Genomic DNA, 18,688 nt, shown 5'->3' on the forward strand with positions numbered 1-18,688 from the left:
ACAATAAGTATACAATAAGTATAAAATAAGTATACAATAAGTAGGTTGCCGGTTGCTGGACAAGCTCTGCCAATCGGGGGCGGGTGAATTGTTATCGGCGGGGGAAGTGGGGGAATTCCATCGGATACTTTTTTTGGAGAAAAATTTCCCATCCCACTTTGAATCTCTACACCCCACCACTTCACCTCCCTCTCCCCGCAACCACAAACAATATGGGCTCTGAAATGGAGGCAGCCCCTGTGCTGTCAACCCCGGATGATCGAATCCTGGAGGAAGCCCAGCCTATCGCCCCCGTCGATCCCACAAAGCGCATCTCCGACAACGAACTCTCCATCACCTATGACGTCGAGCGCACTCTCAAGGAGATCCGCCAGGCGCGTTATAAGCGCATCGCCCTTCAATTCCCCGATGATATGCTCCCAGATGCCCCGCGGGTCTTCCAACTGCTTAGCCGGGGTCTGAATTCGGAGGAAGCCGTCGCGAATGGCACCACTTCTGCTGGTCAGACAAACGGTGGCGCCACAGTGGTGGAGGACACTGGTAGCATCACTCAGGGAGTGTCTCAGCTTGCGGTAGAGGGGCAGGGGCAGGTTGAAAAAGGGTCACCCCGGTTGTATATTCTGGCCGATACCTCATACGGAACCTGCTGTGTGGACGAAGTGGCTGCCGAACATGTGGATGCAGATGTCGTGGTACACTATGGGAGATCTTGCCTGTCACCCACGGCCAGACTGCCGGTAATCTACGTCTTCACCTGCAAGCCGCTTTCCATCGATCCCGTGGTTCAAGCCTTCAAAGAAACCTATCCCGATACAACGACTAGACTGATTCTAGCTGCCGATGTTACCTACACCCACCATATTCCGGCGCTGTATGAGCATCTGCTGAAGGAGGGTTATAGCAATTTGTTTGCTACGGATATTGTTCACGAGCCTTCATCAGCTATTCCGAATCGTACCGTCCCAGATTCTGTACGAGAGGCACCAGAGACACTGTCGGAGTGGCAGCTGTTCCACGTCTCCGACCCACCAACTGCCCTCCTCATGACTCTTGCGTCGCGTGTCGCTGCCATCCATATCTATCCCACAGAGACCCAGGACAATGAAAACGTCAAGCCATTGCCAGCATCCACATCGGCTGCTTTGCGTCGCCGCTATGCGATCACGACGCGTCTAACCACCGTCCCGATTTGGGGCATCCTGATCAACACGCTGAGCGTCAAGAATTACCTACACATTGTGAATCACGTCAAAGAACAGATTGCGGCCGCCGGCAAGAAGAGCTACATGTTTGTCGTGGGCAAGCTGAATGCGGCCAAGGTAGCCAACTTCAGTGAAATCGGTGGGTGGGTGGTTATTGGCTGCTGGGAGAGCTCGCTGGTGGACAGCAAGGATTTCTGGAAGCCGGTGATCACGCCGTTCGAATTGGAACTGGCTCTGATGGACGACTCCGAACGGGTGTGGACTGGGGCCTGGCAGAGTGATTTCCAGGCCATCCTCGACAAGCCACAGGAGGAGTCGACGGAACGGGAAGAAGCAGCGGATGGTGCAACCTTGGACGATGATGATATGTCGGAACCCGAGAGTGCACCGCCGGAGTTTGACCTGCGCACTGGACGATACGTCTCGCATTCCCGGCCGATGCGAGATCCCGCACCCCACGCTTCTGCTGCTCAGATCAATGGATCGACCGGTCCATCCGCTGCTAGGGCATTAGCCCGACGGGCTAAGGGGGACCTAGCGATGATCGGCGGGGCGGTTTCGCCCGGTGCGGAATTCCTACGATCGCAGCGAACGTGGCAGGGACTGGGCAGTGATTTCGATATTCGATATGATGAGGAAGGGGAAGAGGATGACAGCACCTTGGTTAAGGAAGGACGCTCGGGTATTGCTCGGGGGTATACGGTGGGAGAAGGCGAGAAACACTAGACTGCCAGTGTGTATGGCAGTGATGCATCCAAGAGTGACCGTGACTTTGCCAAAGTTATCCATGGATGAGATGATGACCACGGAGCCACTGGCTAGCAAGTATAAAACATAAGTATGTATATAAAATAGATGAAATGGCCATGACCCCCGTTCTTTACGAAGTACCCTATTCCCATTGTGGATGCTATTGTTTCAAAGTTCCTATTGTAATAACATCAACCCCTGTCATCTCCCTGTCCGCATTTCTGTGAAATTCCTCAAGTTCAACTTGAAGTTCAAGGTTGAAGCTGGACTGCTCACTTTTGTATAGCATCACATGACAGTCACATCCGTCCAATCAGTCCGGTCCAGAAGAACTTCGCATGAACTCTTGAGCTTTCCTCTTCCTCTTCCTCTTCCTCCTTCAATCCTCAGTCTTCGCTCTTATCTTCGCTTTTATCCTCATCACATCCTCATCATTCCCCCCCCTTTTCATCCCCTCCCATCTCATCCTCCCTTCCACTCCCTCTTCGTCCCCCCTCTCCCCCCCACTCTCTCCCTGGCTGCCCCTTAGCGCCCCAAAGCGACCCGATCCACCGCTTATCGATTGCCCCAGTCCGGGCGCCTTGCAATCTCCAACGTGAACGTTGAACTTGAAGCATTCAACTCGCAATTTCATGGCCTGCGATGCATGTTTGCCTTGAGATGTGACTGTCACACTATCCAGTTCGTCTTATCATGACCTGCGCTTGCTCTGGAACCGTCCGCGACTTCGCGTTCCTCGACTCTTCCGCATTATGGACGTTTGCGCCAGTCACGCTGCCGGCGCCAACGCCGAGCAGGCTCAGGCTGGACAGGCAACTCCTACTGAAGTGAACATCGCGGTGGAGAATGCTCGAGATCTATCCGAGATACGATTTGATCGAGTTCTGTCACAATTTGAACGATGTATTACTTTTAATGCTCCCGTCCTCGAATCACTCCTCCTCCAGCTTCCTACCGACACTATCTTCAAGCTCTACCAAACCTCCCACTACCTCCGCACGTTTTTTCGATCCTATCCGACCGCATGGAAGTCCCTCTCCTTCCGTTTACTGTATCCTTCAACGCCGTCAAGCCTACCCCAGCTCATCCCGCCAGCCACGTTAGATCGCGAGGCGCAAGTCGCACCTGAGCGACAGTCGCGACCGTATGCCTTGGATCAGCTGTTGATGAACGTGCTGGCTCCCTTCACGACGTGCCTCAGGAGCCTGGAATTGGACAACACGGCTGTATCGGGGCAGATTCTCGTCTCGACGGTGATGCACGCACGCTGTGAGACCCTGGAGCATCTCTCGATTCGCGGGTGCAAACATGTCTCTCTCAAATATCACATCGTTCCGTATTTGAACCTGCTTGGACTACAGCAGGATGTCGACAAAGCGACGAGTTTCGGCTCTTCCCAACCCAAGAAGCGCCTGGCGCTTAAAAGTCTGTACGCATACCGGTCACGTCACCATCGCCGACGCCCTTATCTCGCTTCGTCAATATTCCGCAAAGACTCCGATGCTGAACCGACCCACGAGCTCGTTAACCTCTGCCACAAGCTGGGGATTTGGACCGATACAGCCTGGTGTACAACACCTGCCGGCAGGTGTTTCCGCAGGCGCGGGTATGTCGCGATGCGAGACCCGCAGGGCATGACAGAAGCCTGGGTTGCGTTCGATCGACTCTGGCGGTGCAAGAATTGGATTGGACCATATAATGGCGACGGCGAAGCATTGGAAACCTGCAGCGGTAGGCTCTGGGAAAGCGAAGACACTGGCTGTTTCGGCGAAGCGCTAGGTAGCGGCGAAGGTCCCGAGGCCGGCGAGGGCAAAATGGTGCCCGCCCATCTTCGCCGCAGCCATAGGCAATTTGTCCACGATGTCAAGTGCGATAACTGTGGTGACGAGATTCAAGAAAGATGTGAGCAGTGCAGTATTTTGATGCATTGCGTGGGATGTCGCAAGACGCTCTGCGCCAGCTGTGCCTACGAGCGACCATATCTTCGACAAGAAGCTTCATTTATGTCTTCGAGCAATCCTCATAATACCAGCGCTCATTCACACTCTACTGCCCAAGCCCATCACAGCACAAATACATCAGACCCTTTATGGTGGGCACCGGGGGCTGTACACTCTCCCAGCTCGATGGAAGATCCCATATCAAATTCACTCGATGGCAACCTTTTACACGGACTACCGCGCACGCCGGACCCCGTGCTCAGATTTCACTGGTGCTGTGCTGAGCCCTACTTTTCTGGAGGAGGTGGCATAAGTATTGGCACACCCAGTCGTGATGTAGACCAAGTGCGGGCAGTACCTTTACCTCGGAATCAGGGTTGGGAAGATCTAGAGTATACCGTCAGCGAGTGGAGCAAGACATTCCCAAAGTATGCCTATGGCGATCCCAGCAAGCCGGACTACACACTGGAAACAGGTCATCTTGCGATGATGAAATGGCTGCTGGGGCCTCCCGGCCGAAAAACTTCGCCTTGCCCTCGCAATCTTTGCCAAGAATGCTACGACTCTCCTCAGTGGAAGGTGCATTGCAAGAGTTGCTCCAAGCCTCTCTGCATCGAACACGACCTGCGTGGGCTTCGATTGCGCATCTGTGGTTACAAGGAACTTGGATATGAGAAGCTGACCATCCAAAATCGATCGACAGTCGCTACTGCTGCTGCTGCTCCGTCATCTGATGCCCAGCCGAGCCAGCCCATGCCAACTAGTCATGATCTGCCTTTCCGGACGCAACGTCTAATGGATTCAACCAACAGCAGCTACATTGACGGACCACCGGGCGATGCGCTCGGTGACGAAGACCTCTTCGAAACGCCGAACGATCACGGATCGACTCGCCCTCTCTTTCCACGAACTCCCACTCTCTCATTCTCTGCCCCACCATCCAGTAATTCCGGATGCTCTTCCCCGTCAACCAGCTCTTTTGAGTCCACGATCGAGGGGTCACGCTGGCAAGGTTGTCAGTCCTTCTTTTGCCCCAAGATCCGTGCGGCTGGAGACCGTCGCCAGAGTTGCCCTAGCTATCTCCGCCAATGCAAAGAATGTGCCGTCTTCGTTTGCCAGGACTGCGTCCTGGCCAACCCGCCCTGCAAGTGTGCCTACTGCCAGGATAACTACAAGTGTCCAAACTGCGTTTTAAAAAACACCAACCCTGGCGGGCCCTGTCGCCGTCAGGAGGATGAAAAGGCACGGAAGGAGCGGAAATGGAAAAAGGATATGCAGGAGCTGGAGAAGATCCTCCAACTCAAGCTGGCCAATGAAGTTGCCGAGTTTGCGGGCCAATTCTTTGACTCTCTCGAACTTGACCATGACCACGTCCATACCCCCGCGGTCCCCGTGGAAGTTCCGATCAACTACCCCCTGGCTGACGGTGCTTCTGTCCCGACCGCGTCTCAGAGAGTTCCGTCTGGATTGACCGATATGACGATGACGATGGAGCCTGGTCTGTTCATCGATCCGGATGACATGCCTCCGCTTTGTGAGTCGGAGTAGACCCTCACAAAGACAAACGAGTGATTGCGCCACTTTCACACCGTTCTTCACATCTACTCTGTTGATTTTCCCACCTTTTTTGCAATCTCTTGGTTTCATTAGCGATTTCATACGATGGCGTCAGCGGGCGTGCTATTTATCTTCAACTTCTTCGTCTTTGTCCATTTATCCCTATCCCTCCCATTTCTCTTTCCCTTTCCATCTTTCTTTCTTTATTATTTTTATGGCCCCGCGCAACTCTTCCGAGGTTCGGATCCATGGAGCCAGTTCCTCGAAGCAAAGCACATCGCGATCAATGCATCGGCAGGCATGAACCCTGGTGGTTTCCGAAGTATTGTGGACAGGGGACAGGGATCATCAGCTTCTTTATTTCTACGCCCCGATCAACCCCTCCTTTGAACTGGACCAGGTCTGCATCGACGGGCACACATCACCGCATCATACCGCGCCCCTCGTCCTACTTCTAGTTCATCTCGTCTTCAAGAGGCAGGGGCGCAATCTGCGGGAGGGGGCGATGAGAATTGTGGACCAATAGACGCAGGCACAGGCACTGCACCGACCGCATGCGAACGAAAGGGCCAAAAAAGCAACCGTTCCTCTTTCTACGCCCCATGCTCATCACCCTGGCCATCATCTTGGGCTGCGGTATGGTCAGGGCAAGGCTGGTCTTCCCACTGACATCATCTCGGGCTGTGACCGTTACTATGTACTCCGTACTCCGCATATGGAAACGAATGTGCTCAAGGGCTATATTTTTATTTCTTTTTATCTCTCGATGTTTTGTGATATTGTGGTGCTTCTCTTTCTACCAGACTGGAAACAGGGTTGATTCCAGGTGTAAGCACCACACTACTCCTTCTCTCTAGATTTGCCGGGTCTCTTATGTATATTGTTAGTATTTACAGCTACTACTAGTAGTACTAGTCAATCTACTCCCCCGCCCGGGGCTGCATCTTTACCGAATCGAATCGAATCGAGGGCCAGTGGAGCTCAGTGGACTACACCTGGCAAATACTACTAGTACTACTGCCCAGGCAGCTATTACTGCAGCTATTGCTGCTTCTACTACCACCGCCACTCCTGCCACTAGTATCTTGGTCAACACGCCAAGTTACTAGTAGGGTACCTTAGAGCTACAGTATCCATCAGCTCACGTTCCTGGAATAGACTCGGATATTGGCATTTCAGGTTTGCCGGTAATTCTAATTCTCCGGAGTATGTCCGGATTCCTCTGCATAAAACCTTTGGAAATCGACCTCGAAACTTCAAACAGAATAGATACATCAAAATCCCAAGCCACCGAAATCCAGAACCTGGAACCTGGAACCTGGAACCTACTGTGGAACCCCCCCCAATTTCCCGACAACGTCTCCGTAGTACACACTAGGCTTACTGGTACATGCTGTAGATCGGATCGTGCCACCCGTCCCGGTATCCACAGTTCAAGAGCCCCGGCTGAGATGAACTGATCTAGAACTAGAACTGGTTAGATCGGACTGGACTGGGAAAAAGGGAAGAGAGACAGGTCAATAGTACGAAAAATAACAGGATACGAATCCGATTGGTCGGGAGAATCCCGCGCGAAGGATAACTGGTTCATCGACGCATTCCTTCGACTATCAATTCTCCACATCCTTACTTAGTTCAACTAGCTAGGGGGGGGGTTTGGGCCCTAAAGTCACGGCGTACGCCGGCAAACACTGTTTGCGCCGATGTACCGATTACAGTGCACTGCCACGCTTGATGCGCTGCGCTACCCTACCCTACGCTTCACCCCTAGATTGTGTGGGGCTGGCAATGCATAGATCGTACTTTGATCTGGACAGGTAACGCAATATGGGGTCCGGATATGGTAGCCCATGGTACATATGTTGGATGATCGGCGGCTGGTGGTCGTACTTTTGCTGAAGCAAAAGTCCCATGTTTGGTGGTCTGGTGATTGGATTTTGGTTTGCTTTGACTCTGCTGTACGAATTACAAAGCGCTCCGCCCGCTACGAAGGTATTTCAAATGGCTGATCTTTCTTGAATCAGGTTGCTTGCAATTGTTTGCTTCCGTGGCAGATTGGGATGATGTTGACGTGGCATTGCCTTGCTTCGTTGTTTTTCTTTTTCTTCCTTTCGATGCCTAGATTAATGTCTTTGATGTCGGTGTAAAGAATGGAGTATCATGAGAAGTATGTAGTCACTGATTTCTAAGCGAGGTAGCCCGATTCCTGGAATCGAAGATCCCGTTCGATGGCTTCGCTGGTTGTGATCGTAATGGATTGCATCGCGGGCTGCCTGAATGGCATAGTTCTTGTCTCCACAGAGCTTGTTTCCATAGGCGGATCGTAGATGGACAAAGTACCTTACCTTGTTGGCGGGTCAACTTCGGCCTTTCTGTATGGGTGCGCTGTTGAGGCGGTGACGTGCTGATCAAACATCGTCCTTGCCCTTGTTTGGGCACGAGACTGTTGCTCTCTGCGGGTTTTATCGGTGAGATCCAAGATGACTCAAATATCTCTATGGGCAACAGGGGCCACACTTGCAAAAAGAAAAGAAAGAAAGGGGGATCTGTTTTGGTGTTGCACTGTTTCAAGTTCAAGCTCAGGCTTAATCCGCGGTGAAGATGACTTGGCGATCCACTCTTCTTCGATCCTTCTACCTGGCTTCCATCTAATCAGTTAGGCTGGGCACTGTTGCTTCTGCTGCTTCTGCTGCTGCCGCCAAAATCCAGCGGGGTCAGTGCCCGTCGCTTGGCCTAAAGGAGAAATCTTGCCCCGACATGGTCACCCTGAAGACCAGCATTGTAAACCTTGGAAGTAGGCGCACAGACAGAGGCAGTGACATAGGCACTGGCACTGGCATGGTGACTGACGTCCATAGCGAATGTCGCGCCGAAACTTTGAAACTCCGACGCACGCGAGCCCGCGGTCAGTGAGCGAGTATCACACCGACAGGGCTGCACCGCTAAACTGCCGACATCGTCATTTTTTTTTTGCCCGTTCTGGTAGTAGAGGGCTGAGGCCCTGTCAGATGACGGGCAAAGAGTCGGTCGGGTACGTGTCTCCACGTATCTGTATACCCAAAGCACATCCGCCAGTTAAGTTGAGCCCGAGACTGGGGGTTTGAGCCCGAACCCGGGCACCACCAGGGTTCAACGGAGATGCATTTCCGATGCGACGCGGTCAAGATAGAATGTATAACGGACATCGGACAACGGCGCAGGGACAACAGGACATCAGTGTACGAGTATAGATCAATACTTCCACGTGGATTAGAAGATGCAATGTCCCGGGGCGTCGTTGATGGGAAGTGGAGAATTCCTCTATGCAGGATGATTGGCAACAACCAAAGACAAGACGGAAGGAGATAAACTGGAATATTGTTCGGGCGGTCTATCCGAGATGAGGGGTGACGAATGAGATGCTGCATCTACACTGCGACCTTGTCACCATTTTTCCATCACCTCCTACTCGTACTCGAAGACAGGGGTGCGCAGCACCAAGATGCAGAAATCGGGCGTGGATCACCTGGAATCAACCTAACCCAACTGCCCGGGCCCAGCGACGCCACTTGATGGGAGGCGTCATCTTTCCCCCTTTTTTTCCATTCTTTTCTTTTTTGGTTTAGGTCCAACTCGGAGGAGTTCGTTTTCTGCTTCTTTCTATCCCAGTGCCAACCCTTTAGGCGTCAACCTAAGGGAAAGGGACCGGATACCAGATCGGTTGGCGCGGAAGGCAAAGTAAAAGCCCCCGATTGGCGCGGGATGCGCTGGAGTGTCGCAGGGAGAGATCCTATTAGTCTCTGAAAAGGCGGGTGGATGGAGGGGGGGAACACAGATCACGCACAGGCACTGAGACTGACATCACAGCAAGACTGGTCTGTGGGCAATTGATGGATGGCCAATAGGAGATAGTGGGTATGCCAACAGCAGGTTAGGCGGACCGCTCAGCCGAATCCAAGGGGAAAAGGTGGAGGAGGATGTGAGTGGTTGGAGGTTCGAAGGAAGTGGAGGAGAAGTTCAGCTTGGGAGAAGTCGGTGAGGAGGAACTCGTGACGAAGACGGAGCAAACAAACATCGTTGGATTGCGAGTGATGATTAAGAACCTTGAAATTAAATAAAGAATAAAAGAAAATAAAAGAAAATAAGAATTACATAAAATGATTTTTATTTTTTATTTTATTTTAATTAAGAATTCTGGATTTCCTTCGATCATTCCAGTATATAAAGGGGCCTCCTTCCGAGCCGCAGACATTTTTGACTCGAGCAGATCATACTTTGACAAGAGTACTTCTATTCTTCTATTCTACTCTTGACTTTTGACTTCTTCAAGTTCTCCGAGTATTCACTCTACTCTCTCAAGTGTACAACCCTGGCACATACTCTCTCCATACTCCATCACTCCCACTTCCACACACACACACACCATGGACTCTCTCAAGACAAAAGGCGTCGCCCCAGAAAAGAAGGACGACAAGCCAATGAGTGTCGAGCAATATCAGCGTCAATGGGAACAGCTGATGGACGACACAGCAAAGCAAATCCAAAAGATTCGAGGTAGGTGACATCTGATCTATCACCGTTACTCAAACCCTAAGTCCAACCCCAACCTGAACCTTCGCGCTGACCATCCCCCTTTAGACGATGAGCAAGCAAGGAAGGCCGCCCAGACCTCGCGATAATTTCATTTCATAACGTCACTGCGTCACTTCGTATATGTTGATCGGTTGATCTGGAGTTGGAGTTGGTTGTGTGGTTCTGTTCTGGATTCCACTGGGGCATGGGCATGGGCATGGGCATGGCATTTCATTATATTTCGAATTCACCTGGTTACTTGGTCGTCTCATATTCCCACTTGTTTGCTTTTCTTCTTCTCCTGTCAATATTCCCCTATTTTATCATCAGTCGGAGCGGACACTCGTTCGGGTTAGAGGAGTTTCTGTTCGGTTCTCAATACATTGGCTGCATCGCCACCATTTCCATTTCCACTTCCACTTCCACTTTCACTTCCAATTCAATCCTCCTTGCCGATCACCCTGAGGTATGCGTCGACATTCCCGAGATCCGCTGTCACCCAAAATCCAACGGCGCATGAAATGCAGCGGGTGATCAGCCCTGTCTCAGCGGTGTGTATCGCGATTGACAGCATTCCTAGCTCCATGCTGTTGGTCGATCCAGCTAGAGAGGAGCCGATTAGCGATGGGCCGTGCCATTTCCTGCTTTGGGCGTGACGATCTGTCAGGGATCGGCGGACGTTGACCGGTATGGTATGCAAGGAGGGACACGCGTATAGCGCGGCTAGGAGAAATTCGACAAAGTTGGCAGTGGGGTCAGCAGAAGGGAGTTTACGAAATTCGACAGAGCGGCCTCGCTAGAGTCGATAGAGTCGACAGAGGAGTTGACACTTGACACTGTGAAGTTGACAGAGTTGACAGTTGACAGTTGACAGAGTGAGGTAGACCGTAGTTGGTAGTCACGGAAGTGTGAACGAGTGGACCCCGCGCATTCCGCACTTCCCATCAACATCCACCACCAACACCACCACACCACACCACACCACACCACAACCATGGCCGACCAGGACCCTTCACCCGCAGACATCGCCCAGCGCGACATCGAGGAGAAAGAGCGCAAGGCTCGTGAAATCGCCGAACAGTCCCAGCTCCCTTACAAGTGGACGCAAACTATCCGCGATGTCGACGTGTCCGCTCCAATCCCCGCCAACATCAAGGGTCGTGATATGGAGGTCGTTCTGACCAAGACCAAGCTCAAGGTCGCCATCAAGGGCCAAGCGCCTATCATTGAGGTACCATTTTAGCCGTACCAGCTGTCATTGCCCATGATTCGCAGCTGGGCTACACAACGGCAATGCCAACTCAATGCTAATGCTATGCCACTACAGGGCGACTTCCCCCACTCCATCCTCGTCGACGAATCTTCCTGGACCCTCGAGACAACCCCTACCCCGCCTGGCAAAGAAGTCAACATCCATCTTGACAAAGTCAACAAGGTCGAGTGGTGGCCGCACGTTGTGACAGGTGCGCCCAAGATCGATGTCACCAAGATTCAGCCGGAGAACTCCAGTCTCGGTGACTTGGACGGTGAGACGCGTGCCATGGTTGAGAAGATGATGTACGACCAACGACAAAAGGAATCGGGTGGCATGACTAGCGACGAACAGCGCAAGGCGGACCTGTTGAAGAAGTTCCAGGCTGACCATCCGGGTGAGTTATGAGTTACGAGTTATCGACAGGAGATCGCATTGAAGAACTCATTGCTAACTCACGAGACTACAGAAATGGATTTCTCGAATGCGAAAATGGGCTAGGAACTGTATTGACGTATAAATATCAATGACTGCATCATATGAAATAACGAGAATGACATAGAATCTTGATCACTACTACAGTGGCGTTGCAAAAGTTTGAACCCCCCTTGTTGACTGTTCTCTTCTCCGCCTTCTAATGGGAAACTAGTAGCTACCAGAGATGGAATAAATAGGCCACCAGGTAGGTAGCTACTAGTTTCACATTAGAAGGCGGCTAGTAATGATGGGCAATATGGGGTTTCAATTTTTTTGCGAAACCACTGTATCCCTCTAGCCATTACTACACATTACATACTATGGATATTATGTACAATTACATTGATTATAACTATATCATACTAGTATATCATATTATTTCTCACTATTTCTATTTTTATTACCATTTCCACCCTTCTGCTGAATACGAGGTCGGTCCGTTTTTGGTCTAGCGTGCTCGTGACTCGACGCAGCGAACAGCGACGGCGAAAGGCGCTGCATCTTCTCCGCTGCTTCTCTCCTCTTTCGATCTTCCTTAGACCAATGGATTGCATCACCTTAATCCCGGAATCTATTTCTCGGATGAACGCCTGGTCCCCACTCGATCGCCCCGACTCACCGGGCGCACCCGTACTGGGCACCACTGCCGGCGTCTGATATAGATCAACATATCGCTTATGATAGATTGTATAAGGTTAACGCCTTCAGCTCCAATTCAACCCAACCATCCCATCCGGCTCTACCAGCCTGTTCCCACGATCCCGCACCGGTCTAGATCGTTGTGACTCATTTATCGAATCCTCCAAAATGCGCCACACGCAGTTCGACTCGTCGGGCCCCATGCAAGGGCATCGGAGCGTGTTCCGGGTGCCCAACTACAAACCTCAACCGACCGTCTCGGATGAACCATCTGAAGACCCAGCTGAACCGGTCTATCACACCCGTCGGACGCACCGCAAGTCCCGCGCCGGCTGTGCATCCTGCAAGCAGCGCCGAGTCAAGGTACACTGGAAATATACTCTTGCCCTATCCCTACCCTATCCCCGCGTCGATCTACCTGACTCGTGGGGCGTTCGTTGATTCTCGACTCTCCTAGTGTGATGAAACAAAGCCCCACTGTCTCCGCTGCCAAAAGCATGGCGTCGAGTGTAACTACTCGGCACCCGCTCGGAGCCGACCAGCCAAACACATCCTCCATCGGTTCCTCGAGTCTCGGCCTGACCTGCTTTCCGTAGAGTCTCTGGCGTCCTCCATGTCCCTACTAGTGGTGGCGGAAAAGTTAGATGAGCTACTACGGCCGGATTCTTTATCCTCCAGCTCAGATTCGTCTGCTTCGCCGCCTCCGGATCGAGCGCTGGAAGCCTTACATCACTTTCACCATGTCACCGTCGCGAGCGGCCAAGCGAACTCAGAGCTTGGCGTGATGATGGGGAAAGTCGCCCAGCTTGCATTCGAGGTAAGATCGGAATTCGGCTACGGCCAAGAGCCGGAAAACTCCTTCCTAAATCGATAGCGAAACCTAATCGCACTCTACGTAGTCCCCGTTATTGATGCACAGTTTGATTGGCGTGGCTACGAGTCACCTCTGCGGCGTTCTGCCGAACAATAGCTCCTACCGCGTCGCGGAATCGTACCATTGGCAACAAGCGATTCAAAAGTACACAAAGGAAGTATCATCCGGACTAACGGCGAAGAACATGGACCCGTTATACTCCGCCTGCATCATGATCACAATTCACAGCTTCGCCATCGAAGAATTCAACCCTCGCTCTTCATTCGTCTTCTCGGATGATCCCGCGGATCTGAACTGGTTGCGTCTGCAAGGGGGACTGCGCTACCTGCTCGAACGCACGAGGCTGTGGATGCCGGATAGTATGTGGTGGGCATACTTCATGCACTCCCAGGACGACCAGAATCTCAATTACGAAGATGACCGACCCGGCCGCATCGGTCTAGACCCGGATTTTGCAGATCTTTGTCATATCGATGAGGGTTCTACCGTGGAGAATAATGCGTATCTCTGGCCGCTACGGATGCTGACCAATTTACTTGCTCTCGAGCGTACGAAGCATAATTATCAGAAGTATTATAACTGGATGGGGAGGTTGGAGCCTGAGTATTATGATTGTTTGTTGAGAAAGGAGCCACCTGCGCTCATGCTTTTGGCTTGGTGGCTTGCGCTCATGACTGTTGCTGAGGAGTGGTGGATTGAGACTCGCATCCGTTCGGAGGGTACTGCTATCTGCATGAAACTGGAAGATAGTCGGGATCCCGTTTTGTTACGATTGTTGGAGTTTCCAGCCGAGTCTTGTGGGTATCTTCTGAGACATGTGCAAGAGCGGAATGTTGAAGAAATATTGGAGAATCCGCTGTTGGCGTAAATCAATGTTTCAAGCTGCCATGATTTATTGATATGGTGGTGGATGATGAAATTGTTAGATACCCAAGATTACTAATTTATTGTATCACTGCATCGGAAAAGGCTTTGGATGATTCTAGCTTCAAGTTCATATATTGTATTTCTTACCAAATGGCCATAGGATTGACTCTTTAAGAGTATAGTTCACTCTCGATCACTTGATTCTAGAAACCTCAAGTTCATCCTATGATCAAGTATCAGTAAAATGCACAATAAAATACCATCAGAAGTCAGTGACTGAAACTCACTTCCAATTCCCCGGGAATAATCAACCCCTTAACAGCCCAACTCTCCACCTTGGAATATCCGCGCATGAACTCCCGATACTGCGGCGCACCAGGTAGGAGGATATTATCCGCCACGACCAAAGCGCCAGACCGAAGAAGCCCCAAGCTCTCACAGACCTGGAAATCAGAAATATAGAGATCTTCAACATGATCCAAAAACAACAAGTCGACATAACTGAGAACACCCTCAGAATGAAGCTTTCGCAGAGAATCCGCCGCCGATCCCACAACGACCGTGACAATATCACTCAATCCAGCTAGATCAATGAGATTTCTCGCAATGTCCGCGATGGCAGGATCGAATTCCAGACTGAGAAGTTTTACATCTTGGCCCGGCTTGCTAGTCTGACGCATAGCGTGGCCGAAGCAGATGGCAGAGTATCCGATATACCCACCCAGTTCCACGAATACAGATGGTTGCTCTTTAGCAATGATATCACAGAGTTTGACTGCTTTATCGCTACCAATGTTTATGAGGAAATCCTCTTGGGCGGCGAACTCGTCTATGACGGCTAAAATGGCGGGTGGTGAGTTGCGGAGTTGAGGGAGAGAGGGATGGTTGTAGATGTATTTTAGGAGGGCGGCTTCGCGGCCATCGTGGGATTCGGTATACTTCTTGTTGGCGTATTTTGCGAGAGAGGGATATTTGGCAATGAGGTCTGGAGAGAGCATGTTCAAGTTGATTTTCAGTTTCAAGAATCGAGTGCAAGGTTCGCAAGGGTGTTGTGTGAAGGGGAGAGAGAGTATAGTTCGGCTTAAATAGTGTGGGGCGAGCCACGCGGGCTAACTTTGCGCCGGTTCGAGTTGTCTTACTACGGTACTTCAAGCATAATAGGGTGCAGACAGACCAAGTTAATGCAAACTTCTGGTAGTTTGCGCGTAGTGGTTAGTCCCAGGACTCTCATACTCGTGGATATCAGTGATCGGATTCTGTCGGACTTCCGTCTCAATGTTATACAGTACGCTCTCCAGATGGATATTCCCTAGAGACCAACTATTTCCAGCACTCCATACAGTGTACTCCTCAAATGATCCTTAGTCATTATAATAAGATGTATAAGATACAATATACAATTTGAGAAAGCAAATGGAAGATTGCTTGTTATTCCTCTGCTTGGTACTGTCATTCCCGCTGACTAACCCATACTGTACAGCCAATGAGAACACGCGGGGAATTTGGATGCCTGCGGCTGATTCCCTCCCCTCTTCCACTTCCTCCACTTCCTGTGCCTCTCTCTTTCTTTCCTCTTCTCTTCATACTCTCCGAATATCCAAATATCCAGAGCCTGTGACCTAAGGCTCTCTTTGAGTCACTGTTCCTCTATTATCCGGGGGAAGACGTGGTTTTATCCTTCCAATATCGATCGGGTCGTCTCGCATTATCCCGCTCTTATCGGAGATGCTCTAGCCTGAGGCTCGTTGCAACGCATTTCTTGGGACATTTCTTTCTTCCTTCTTTCTTCTGAATTGACCTTGTTTCCGACCTATTTCTTATTCTATCTCCCCAATAAAAGCAGGAGAAAAAGCAGGAAAAGGAAAATTCCCCGCCATGTCATTCTTAGCCACCTTGTGCGGCTGCTTCACTCGCAGCGACGCAACTCCACGACCCTCCAACCCGGAAATGCAAAGTCGGGCTCCCACCCACGTCCGCAATGGTGTTCAAACTGGCCAGTTTATCCTCTCTGACGAGGGCCACTTCATCCGAACAGATCATGGTCATGGTCATGGTCATGGGCACGGCCCTCCGGCTGACTCGGAGGTTGGGGGCTATGCCACCGTGGTCCCACTGCCACAATACACTCCCCGCCCCATGAGTGTAAACGAGAAGACCTTGGAGTCTCATCTCCGGGATCCTTCCATGTCCTCTGGTTCCAATTCCTTCGACCCGGACGAGAAGAATCGTCATCTATACAATGAGGATCTCTCATCCGATGCCTCTTCAATCATCTCGTATCCAAGCAGCTATGGAAATACCTCCACTGCGACACGAGAGACTCCTCCACCTCCATATTCTCCCCGTCAATCGGCACAGCTGACCCGAACTCGATCCGTTTCCCTATACTCTATGTCATCGACGAGAGGGATTACAATCAATCCACCGCCCATGGCGAGACTGAATGGAGCGCGTACTGGACCACCACCCCCATCAGACGGCGATGACCTATCCATTCGTCGGCACCGCCGGTTATCCTGGGAAAGCCGGTGATAGTATACGACTCGCTGTCTCTTTTTTTCCCCCTCTCTACCCTTTCTCGACGCTGGTCGTCGATTAATGGTAAACAACCGAACCGTTTCGAGTTGTTTGGGGCTACAACTACCCCGTCATTAATTTTGCTCTGCTTTTTTCCTGCTTCTTTTTTGTTCTTCCTATAAGGACTCAATGGCATATGATTCGACGATAAAGAGATTCTCCTAAATCTCGTTACGACCTGGAAGGATGGGATGTATCATGTTTGGGATACTTAATATTGGGCGCTCTTTGGATACAAGGTCAACCGGACATATTGGGCTACTACGCCAAACTATACGTGCACATACGTTGCATCATAATAAACCTTTGAAATTTCTGAAACTTCTGAAACTTTGCTTCATATTTTGGTTACGGATTTATCCCCGTCCGCATGGGCAGCTTTGAGAAGTCGTGGATTCTACTACCGTGAGCTGGGTGGCCTCAACTGGTGGTTTGAGGGGGGTTAGTCTCGCATCGTGTGACTGCGATATTTTAAGAAGAGAATAGTTGTCTCTGCGTATTTCGGGCACCTGTAGGATTGAAAACACGTTGCATGCCATGGATATGCCTTCGAAAGAACTCATCTGCTTCTGTTTCTGGCTGTATAGATTCCATTGATGCCTCAGGCAGAAACATGCTGATAAGATAAGGCTGACTCATCAGGTACCCCGCCGAATTCTTTTTTTTTTACTTTTTACTTTTCTACAATTTTAGATCTGATCAGATCAAATTGGAATCTTCTCCTCTCTTTCTCACCCCACCCACTCGTTTCCAACTTCACCCTCCACCATGACAATCGAAACCCCCCAACCCGTCGAACAAACCGTCGAAGAAGTGACCCAAAATGTCCAACCCCCCCCACCATCGAACCCTCACGCTCCCACGACGCCTCAAACAACATGAAGCGCAGCGATCCCTTCCAATTTGGCTCGCGCTTCCTCGAAAAAGGCGACGATGTCTACGAATTCAACGCATGGGACCACGTCGAGCCTGACGACGAATTCAAAGCCTTCGCCGAAGGCCAATACGAGAAGCAGCGCGCGGCCCCGGTCTCGGATTTCGATCAGCGCCGTTTCAACAATGATCCGGCTAAATGGTGGGATCTGTTTTATAAGAATAATACGGACAATTTCTTCAATGATCGGAAGTGGTTGCAGCAGGAGTTTCCGATTCTAGAAGAAGTTACGCGCAAAGATGCGGGCAAGAAGGTCGTGCTGGAAGTTGGGGCGGGGGCGGGAAATACTGCTTTTCCTTTGCTGAGGAATAATGAGAATGAGGAACTTGAATTGCATGCTTGTGATTTCTCAAAGTATGCTGTTAAGGTTATGCGGGAGAGTGATCAGTATAATACTAAGCATATGGTTGCGGATGTTTGGGATGTTTCGGCTAAGCCGAGTGAGGAGGAGGGTGATTCTTTGCCCCCCGGTTTGAGTGAAGGGTCGTGTGATGTGATTGTTCTCATTTTCATTTTCTCGGCTCTCTCGCCGGAGGAGTGGGATCATGCTATTCGCAATCTTTACCGTTTGCTCAAGCCTGGTGGTTGTATCTTGTTCCGTGATTATGGTCGTGGTGACCTTGCCCAGGTTCGCATGAAGAAGAATCGTTATCTGGAGGAGAACTTTTATGTTCGTGGTGATGGTACCCGTGTCTACTTCTTTGATCCGGAACAGTTGACCCAGATGTGGAGTCAGTGGACGCCAGAGGGTGGAATCCAGGTGGATCTTGAGAAACCCAAGCCTGAGTCCAATGGCTGCTTTGAAGTCGTGCATATGGGCGCGGACCGCCGACTCATCGTCAATCGTGCTTCTAAGGTGAAGATGTACCGCTGCTGGCTGCAGGGTAACTTCCGGAAGCTCGAAGGCCCCGTCGCAGAAAAGAAGAAGACTGAGGCTTGAACTTGAAGACGATTGGTGAAATCTCATCACTAAAGACCCTATCTATCGAGCGGGGACTCAACAGATGGCCCGCTACGTCTCGCAACATCCATGCGATCGCCACATTTGCGATAACGGTCCTGCTTCGC

General features: G+C 51.0%; 8 protein-coding genes across 8 annotated transcripts; 7 read left to right on the forward strand and 1 right to left on the reverse strand.

Moving 5' to 3' along the window:
- Nucleotides 1–212: 212 nt before the first annotated feature.
- N7481_013240 (2-(3-amino-3-carboxypropyl)histidine synthase subunit 1/2) lies at nucleotides 213–1,928 on the forward strand (the record flags this gene model as incomplete). The annotated part of the gene is made up of 1 exon (XM_057272459.1): nucleotides 213–1,928. One exon carries the CDS (start codon nucleotides 213–215, stop codon nucleotides 1,926–1,928), a length of 1,716 nt encoding a protein of 571 aa, XP_057116647.1.
- Nucleotides 1,929–2,704: 776 nt separating this feature from the next.
- On the forward strand, nucleotides 2,705–5,440 carry N7481_013241 (uncharacterized protein; the record flags this gene model as incomplete). The annotated part of the gene is made up of 1 exon (XM_057272460.1): nucleotides 2,705–5,440. The coding sequence occupies one exon, from the start codon at nucleotides 2,705–2,707 to the stop codon at nucleotides 5,438–5,440; it is 2,736 nt and encodes a 911-aa protein (XP_057116648.1).
- A 4,412-nt stretch (nucleotides 5,441–9,852) lies between these two features.
- N7481_013242 (uncharacterized protein) lies at nucleotides 9,853–10,107 on the forward strand (the record flags this gene model as incomplete). The annotated part of the gene is made up of 2 exons (XM_057272461.1): nucleotides 9,853–9,982; nucleotides 10,067–10,107. The coding sequence occupies 2 exons, from the start codon at nucleotides 9,853–9,855 to the stop codon at nucleotides 10,105–10,107; spliced, it is 171 nt and encodes a 56-aa protein (XP_057116649.1).
- Nucleotides 10,108–10,994: 887 nt separating this feature from the next.
- N7481_013243 (NudC domain-containing protein) lies at nucleotides 10,995–11,753 on the forward strand (the record flags this gene model as incomplete). The annotated part of the gene is made up of 3 exons (XM_057272462.1): nucleotides 10,995–11,231; nucleotides 11,328–11,649; nucleotides 11,722–11,753. 3 exons carry the CDS (start codon nucleotides 10,995–10,997, stop codon nucleotides 11,751–11,753), a joined length of 591 nt encoding a protein of 196 aa, XP_057116650.1.
- Nucleotides 11,754–12,536: 783 nt separating this feature from the next.
- Nucleotides 12,537–14,110, forward strand: N7481_013244 (Zn(II)2Cys6 transcription factor domain-containing protein; the record flags this gene model as incomplete). The annotated part of the gene is made up of 3 exons (XM_057272463.1): nucleotides 12,537–12,731; nucleotides 12,826–13,185; nucleotides 13,268–14,110. 3 exons carry the CDS (start codon nucleotides 12,537–12,539, stop codon nucleotides 14,108–14,110), a joined length of 1,398 nt encoding a protein of 465 aa, XP_057116651.1.
- Nucleotides 14,111–14,378: 268 nt separating this feature from the next.
- On the reverse strand, nucleotides 14,379–15,107 carry N7481_013245 (O-methyltransferase; the record flags this gene model as incomplete). The annotated part of the gene is made up of 1 exon (XM_057272464.1): nucleotides 14,379–15,107. One exon carries the CDS (start codon nucleotides 15,105–15,107, stop codon nucleotides 14,379–14,381), a length of 729 nt encoding a protein of 242 aa, XP_057116652.1.
- Nucleotides 15,108–15,984: 877 nt separating this feature from the next.
- N7481_013246 (uncharacterized protein) lies at nucleotides 15,985–16,641 on the forward strand (the record flags this gene model as incomplete). Its single annotated transcript, XM_057272465.1, has 1 exon — nucleotides 15,985–16,641. One exon carries the CDS (start codon nucleotides 15,985–15,987, stop codon nucleotides 16,639–16,641), a length of 657 nt encoding a protein of 218 aa, XP_057116653.1.
- Nucleotides 16,642–17,564: 923 nt separating this feature from the next.
- Nucleotides 17,565–18,560, forward strand: N7481_013247 (tRNA(Thr) (cytosine(32)-N(3))-methyltransferase; the record flags this gene model as incomplete). Its single annotated transcript, XM_057272466.1, has 1 exon — nucleotides 17,565–18,560. The coding sequence occupies one exon, from the start codon at nucleotides 17,565–17,567 to the stop codon at nucleotides 18,558–18,560; it is 996 nt and encodes a 331-aa protein (XP_057116654.1).
- Between the last annotated feature and the right edge of the window lie 128 nt (nucleotides 18,561–18,688).

The sequence above is a fragment of the Penicillium waksmanii genome (genome assembly GCF_028829765.1).
Source record: "Penicillium waksmanii strain IBT 27052 chromosome Unknown utg000010l:1.0-3698451.0:1.0-3701458.0, whole genome shotgun sequence".
NCBI lineage: Eukaryota > Fungi > Ascomycota > Eurotiomycetes > Eurotiales > Aspergillaceae > Penicillium > Penicillium waksmanii.